At 37.8% G+C, this 7,212-nt stretch overlaps 1 protein-coding gene across 2 annotated transcripts; it reads left to right on the forward strand.

The window, feature by feature from the left end:
• Positions 1–420: 420 nt before the first annotated feature.
• Positions 421–5,198, forward strand: LOC110093920 (dihydroflavonol 4-reductase). 2 transcript variants are annotated; one of them, XM_020818976.2, is made up of 6 exons: positions 421–899; positions 976–1,143; positions 1,229–1,446; positions 3,609–3,768; positions 4,479–4,689; positions 4,961–5,198. In XM_020818976.2, exons 1-6 carry the CDS (start codon positions 767–769, stop codon positions 5,100–5,102), a joined length of 1,032 nt encoding a protein of 343 aa, XP_020674635.1. In that variant the 5' UTR covers positions 421–766; the 3' UTR covers positions 5,103–5,198. The 2 variants fall into 2 exon arrangements, with proteins under 2 accessions (XP_020674635.1, XP_020674636.1); XM_020818977.2 differs by having other exon boundaries at positions 762–899; positions 965–1,143.
• Positions 5,199–7,212: the final 2,014 nt, after the last annotated feature.

A 7,212-nucleotide genomic window follows, 5' to 3' on the forward strand; every position in this document is an offset into this window, starting at 1 on the left:
TATCTAGTTATCGTCGTCGACGACCACCATCACTGTTGTCACTGACATCCACTATCATTACTGGCGATCAACATCATAAATTTTCACCATCTCTAGCATAATAATAAGATTTAACCTTGTTGTTAGGTATATCTATTTGACTATGAACGTATGATTTTTATAACCCTTAATATACACATCAAATTCTATTGTTCGGTGTTAACTGTCCTTTTGTGGACACTTAATTTCTATAATCTCCTTCAAGAAAAATCAAACGTTTGTTCAAACGGTCTCTTTTTTAGCCTGCGAAGAAAGGATGATCCTCATATCACCTACTACATAATAGATTTTTCAACTGGGTTAAGCCTCATGATTTTTTTCCATTTTGGATTTTCCAAGTAAAAAAAATATTTGATTTTACTATTCTATCTCTGCGTGTTAAATTTTTATACAACATTAATATGTAAAATATATACTATACCAAATCAAATTTTTTAACACGCAATAATACTACATTCAATTTTATCTTATATTTTTTTTTTCCAGCAAAACCAAATGACCCCAATATATAATTGGTCGGTTTGATTTCAAATTAAGTAGATTTAATTTTATTTTTTTATATTTTAGGAGATTTGGTTCCAAATAACAGCTCCAGCTCAATGGTCACAACCAATCGCCGAACCGAACGTTTTCCTTTTTCTTACTGCCAATTCAAATCAATCGCCTCTCTCTCTCTCTCTCTCTCTCTCTCTGTATTCTTAGGCAGGAAACAGGGGCTAATGCGAGCATGGACGGCTGCGATGTAACTCCGGCGAACTTTACCGTCTGCGTGACCGGTGCTACCGGCTACATCGGCTCCTGGCTCGTCCGTTCCCTCCTGTGGCGAGGGTACTCCGTTCATGCAACAGCTAGAGATACCGGTCGGTCACTGGCTCTCTTTTCTCTTTCCAAAACATCATATTATATGACTGATTAATCTAAATAGAATGATAAAAGGCAAGGCATCCTTTCTTCTATCACTCCCGAACGATGCTCGCCGGCTAAAAATCTTCAAAGCGGATCTCAGCGAAGAAGGAAGCTTCGATGAGGCCGTGAAGGGCTGCGTTGGTGTATTCCATGTCGCTGCGTCTATGGAGTTCAGCGTAGAGCATGATGAAGCTAATGGTACTCTATTTTCTTTCTTTGGCTTTGTTTATATTTGCTGAATTAGCTGATTAAGAAAGGCGTGAATGAACTTTTTTGGATGAAGAGGAATATGTGACTGAAATGATGATGGAGGCAGCAGTGAAAGGGACAATCAATGTCCTACAAGCTTGTTTAAGGTCCAAGTCTGTTAAGAGGGTGGTTTTCACTTCTTCCATTAGCACAATCTCTGCAAAAAAAGAGGAAGGGGGATGGAGATCATTAGTTGATGAATCATCAGTTAACCCGATTGATGTAGTTTTGAAGACTAAGCCGTATGGATGGGTGAGTACCTTTATTTTGTCTGGTAAGATGATTAAGCCCTCCAATTGTCTCAATGAACTTGGATGCTTTTGATTTGTTGATTCATTGTGTGTGTGTGTGTTTTTTTTTTTTTTAGCAGTTATTACTGTTTTGGTTCATTTATAAGGTTTTACCTTTTAAAATTTGAGGTTAATCCAAGATATATAAGAGTAGAAAAGAAGAATAAAACATCTTGGTTATTCTCAAAGATATTGCAAACTTTTAATTAAAAAAAACTGCTCATTAGCTTCATCATAATCATAAATATCTTTATCATTACTATTTGAGGTTGGCTTCATCAATCTTCCTCCATTTGTCCTTGTTTGGGATGCTAAATGAGGTGATGCCTAGCTATCTATGATCTACCCACTTGCTTTAGTAATCCTTTCATATTAATTTCTATCTACCCTCCTTGTTAATGCATCTTTTGTGCTCCGTTCAACATGCCCAAAGCAACTAAGGTTATTTTTCACTATTTTACATTCAAGAAGTGTTATTTTAACTCTCTTTTAATATAATATCTTGTTCTATTCTTCATATTTTTTTAATCGTGTGTATATTTTAGTGTTCTCATTTTATCACAGAAACTTGTAATAGAGAGTTTTTTCTTAGCAAATTCTTGAATTAATATTATCCATAACCACTCTAATCAAAATTTTATATAATTCATCTTTTGGTCTCAACCATATTATCTATAACTTAAATTTTTTTCGAGACAATTAATTTTTATTTTGAAAAATATGACTCTAGCTCTAGAAGTTATGTCTTTGTATATATTCTTAGTTTAGGGTTTAGGTTCTAGATACTTTATCTTATCACAGTTAAGTGTATATCACTTGATTTTTCAAACAAAATTAGTGATAATTTTCAGTTTAATTAACTTCTAAAATTGCATATTGTCTAACATATCAATTGCCAAACTTTGTTCAACTAACCCTAAGGTCTTATATTTTGATCTTTTTTATGGAATTCCAACTTTTTCACCTCATCATATTCAATGCAGGCTTCATTTGGGATGGCTTTCTTATTGCTTTTTAAAGCAGCTTTCTAGTACAAAAATTAAAACTTTTGTACTAGAAAGCTGATTTAAGAAGCGGCAAAAATGCCATTCCAAATGAAACCTTAATGTTTATCCCTAATACAAATATAGTATTATTGTATATTTTCATTGTTCGCTTTACAAATACTTCTAATGCTTTTCATCACTCTATTTTACCTATTTTTAACAATCTTGACAAAACTGATTTAGTTTTAGACACTGATATTGATGCAATCTAAAAACAAACTTTGCTCTAAGAATGCAAATAAAAACACGCTTCCTTTTTCATTCACATTAACCTTAAATAATACAAACAAATATTACAATAAAGCAGTACTAACACTACTTACTACTTATAATAGAACGAGACACGACACAACTCAAAACAATAGTTTTAGAGAAGAAATATACAAGAGAAGAAAGTCGCATCCCTGAACCAAGCCTGACACGTTTGAGATTCTCGACAGTGGTGTTCGTGGTTGCAGTATGGTTGGATGTACCTAAGCATACGTGAATCTTTTACTTTTTTTATCCGAAAAGTAAACCCAGCCTAACCATTATGGTCATGACATGTTGTTGATATTGATTGAGTTAGAGTGAGTCAGAGACTGTGATAAAATTCATCCATAAACAAACTGTCACCCTAGTTACCTTCGTCACCAAAACATCCTGACAGTTTTCAGGCTTTTGCCGGAAAGATTGACCAGCATTAGTGAAGGGTCTTCTATCTAATCGAATGCATTATTCATTACATTTTTTTGTTTTGTTTTCTTAATTATCATAATTAATTATTAATAAAACATGATAACAGTATTGAAACCTAATTCGTTGTAAACAACTTATTGATTATTCTGGTTATAAGTTGACTATTGATTCCATTTGAAATACTTAGAAATCATTTGTTATTTTTAATTTTTTCTTGTTTTTTTCTTCTTTTTTTTTATGAAAAATAAAAATATATTAAATATCTTTTAAATATGAATTATTTTTTATTTTGATAAAAAATTGAACTAGTTGATTTATACGGGGGCGGTTATGGAGGTGGGGCTGGCGAGATGGCAGCAAGTCTAAGTGATAATACCACTTAACATTTTCTGAGATGCAGATCTATGTTGCATCGAAACTTATTACAGAGCAGAAGGCATTTCAGTTTGCTAAGGAAAATGCTATCGATCTGGTGTCGGTCATCCCACCTACAGTGGCTGGTCCATTCCTAACTTCCTCGGTTCCAGTCAGTGTCAAAGTTATATTATCACCTCTCACAGGTATTTTTCAACTTGAAATCGGGCAATTACCTTGCATTTTCTTTTTTATTCCAGAATTTGAATGCTCTGTGTTGATTTTGAACTCAATTGAAGAAAAAGAAATACTTAAATGATATTATTGATTGTTAGCTTGAAGTTGAAAAAATTGAATCTTTTGTAAAAAGAAAATAAATATTACTAAAAAATATAAGAACATAAAGCAGAATAAGTTAAGTAATTGTGAAGTTATTTAAGTAGTATATTTTAAAATAAAGAGATTAGAGGGCTTGATTTAAGTTATTTATGTAATATATTTTTAAATTTAAAACTTATTATTCAAGACACGTTTCAGAGATACGCGTTTATTAATTTTTCATTTTTAATCGAACACGTACAAGGTAAGATCGACGCGTGTTGGGAGTGCATGTGTGTTGTGCATGCTCAACATGATAAGTTTCATTATTATGAATCGTCAGGACATGGTAGCTTGGGGTTCATGTAAATTACTTCCGCCACTGTTTCAAGATAGTAAAAGGATAAATTATTTTGTACTATATTCTGTGCTAGATATTCTGATATTGGCTGTAACAAGAGCAAGGAGTGGTGTTACTATGAAACAAGATAACTTCATTAGTTGACACAAGCAAACCATCTTAAAGAAATCCTACATTGTTCTTTCTGTTTTTCAAAATTTTAGTCATTGATCGTCAAATTGAATCCCTACATGCCAGGTGATCCAAATCTCCATCCAATAATAGTCACAGTGCAATCCAGATTGGGATCAATCCCATTAGTCCATATTGAAGACATATGCAATGCACAGATATTCCTTATGGAGAATAATGCAGCTGAAGGGCGATATATCTGCTCCGCCAGCAGCTCCACCATTCCTCAACTGGAAAAACTCCTCTCTGAGAGTCACCCTTCTTTCAGTCCTAAAAGGCAAGTGTTTTACTTTTTTTTTTTCTCTAAGACCTCTTGAATAGTAGCCAAAGTTCCGACCAATAGGCCAAACTGAGCTGCATCTGCTTAAATTATTTAGTTTAAGGAAAGGAGAAAAGAGTTAAATTGGTCCTTAGATTTTCTGAATCTCAAATTATCTAACTTGTCTACTTTAGTCTCTTGACTTCACAAATTTTATTCAAAATGATCATTTTGACTTCTTATAACATCTGCTGATCAATTTTGGTACGTCTAAATTGATGCTTGCCAGGTCCGATAAGGAATTGCATTGTAGAGCTCCATCTGTGATCTCTTCTAAGAAGCTTACTAACTTGGGCTTCCAGTTCAAGCACAGCATCAAAGAGATTGTAGAGCAGAGTGTTGCTTCTTGTACTGAGGTTGGTTATTTATAGCTTAACATAGTATTTTTCTCTCAGCTGCTTGTGAATGATTATAGCTACATGAACTTATGTGCAAGCCGATATGATATGAACTATTTTATTTCTTAAGTTTAATGTCAAATTATTGGGTAAAATACTCTCTTTTATTTATTTATTTATTTAGTAAATTGCATATTTGCAAAAAAAGAAAGAAGAAATTTAGTGATTTGAAAAGTGGACGCATCAATTACTTTTTTGTTATGTAGCAATTGACATTATATCAACTTTGATACGTCATCAAAAATTATCTTAATTGGGCGCAAATTTCGATGCAAAATCAAATTGGAAACTTCAAAAATTAATTCGGAGACCATCCGAACTCCGATTTCAGCAAACTTACAGTCGAACTGAGCATCTCGGAAATACGAACCCAACGACACCAAATTCAACTCGATCCAAGTCCAAATGGGTCCGAATCATGGACCCGAAGCGCTGTTAGAAGGTTCATACCGCAATTTGAGATACCAAACGATCTCCGATTTTAACGAGCTTATACTCGAATCGAACGGCTCGACGAGACGAATCCAACGAGCCCAAGATCGCCGAATTCCGACATCTCTAAGACCTTCAAATGTCCAACAAACCGTGCACGATCGTAGGATTCGATATCGGCCGTCCATTCGACCACTCCCTATTCACCCCTGATCTCACACCTATTTACGAGCTATGCCACTCTAGAAAATCTATAAATAGAGCCCTCATTCTTCACAAGAAGGAGGGCCAAGCAAGAAGAGAAGACGAAGAGGAGAAGGAAGAAGCTCCTCCTCGACCACCGTCGGAGCCTCGCCGGACCACCGCAGGAGCCTCGCCGGACCACCACCGGAGCCTCTCCGGACCACCGCCAGAGCCTCGCCGGACCACCGCTGGAGTTTTGCCGCATCACCATCTCAAGGCCCGGCGTTCAGGCCCAACTTTCAGGCCCGACGTTCTACTGAATGCCCGACCTTCAGGTCCGACGTTCTGCTCAAGGCCCAATGTTCTGCTCATGGCCCGACTTTCAGGCCTGACGTCTTCATCTGAGGCCCTCACCTTCTCCAGAGACCCTCACCTTCGTCAGAGGCCCTCACTTTTACCAGCGGCCTTCACCTTCGCCAGAGGCCCTCACCTTTGTCAGAGGCCCTTGTCTTCGCCAGATTATCATCAAAGGCCGTGTGCTCCACCAGATCATCACATGAGGCCTAGACTTCTGCCGAACCACTACTTGAGGCCTTGAGCTCCACCAGGCCACCACCTGAGGCCCATAGTTCTCCCAGAATACTGCCGACTACGGTCATTTCGACCTCCGTCGCCTACTATGGTCACTCCGACCTCCATCAACAGACAACGGTCTTTCATACCCTGGTCTCCTGCCAACTACGGTCCTACCGACCTCTGTCGCATACTATGGTCACTCCGACCTCTATCACCAGACAATGGTCTTTCAGACCCTGGTCTCCTGCCGACTACGGCCCTACTGACCTCCGTCGCCTACTATGGTCCTTCCGACCTCTATCACCAGACAACGGTCTTTCAGACCCTGGTCTCCTGCCAACTACGGCCCTACCGACCTATGTGGCTTACTATGGTCCTTTCGACCTCCATCAACAGACAACGGTCTTTTAGACCTCGATCTCCTGCCGACTACGGTCCTACCGACCTCCATCGCCTACTATGGTCCTTCCGACTTCCATCACCAGTCAACAGTCTTTCCGACCTCCATCCTATCAACTATAGTCGTGCTGACAAAATAAATACATCTATTGTAACTCCCACCATGTAATACACTATATATGATGTACATTTGTGACATCAAGCCAAGGCCTTCTCCCTAAGAAGGCCTCATTTGTAATCGATTACAAATACTAGTGGATTCGTTCAAACTGGGCCAGGCCCCGTGGTTTTCCCCCTTTTTTAGGGGTTTTCCACGTAAAAACTCTGGCGTCTCTTATGAATGTTTCACCCCCTCTCTTATCTGCTTGTGTGCTGGATCTTCGTACAATGCTAAGACGTTAAACCATATATTTCTCTACCGCCGCGAATATTCTAGGACGCAACAGTTTGGCGCCGTCTGTGGGAAAGTGATTCCCGACTGGGGGGGGGGGGG

The sequence above is a fragment of the Dendrobium catenatum genome, unplaced genomic scaffold (genome assembly GCF_001605985.2).
Source record: "Dendrobium catenatum unplaced genomic scaffold, ASM160598v2 fragScaff_scaffold_370, whole genome shotgun sequence".
Taxonomy (NCBI): domain Eukaryota; kingdom Viridiplantae; phylum Streptophyta; class Magnoliopsida; order Asparagales; family Orchidaceae; genus Dendrobium; species Dendrobium catenatum.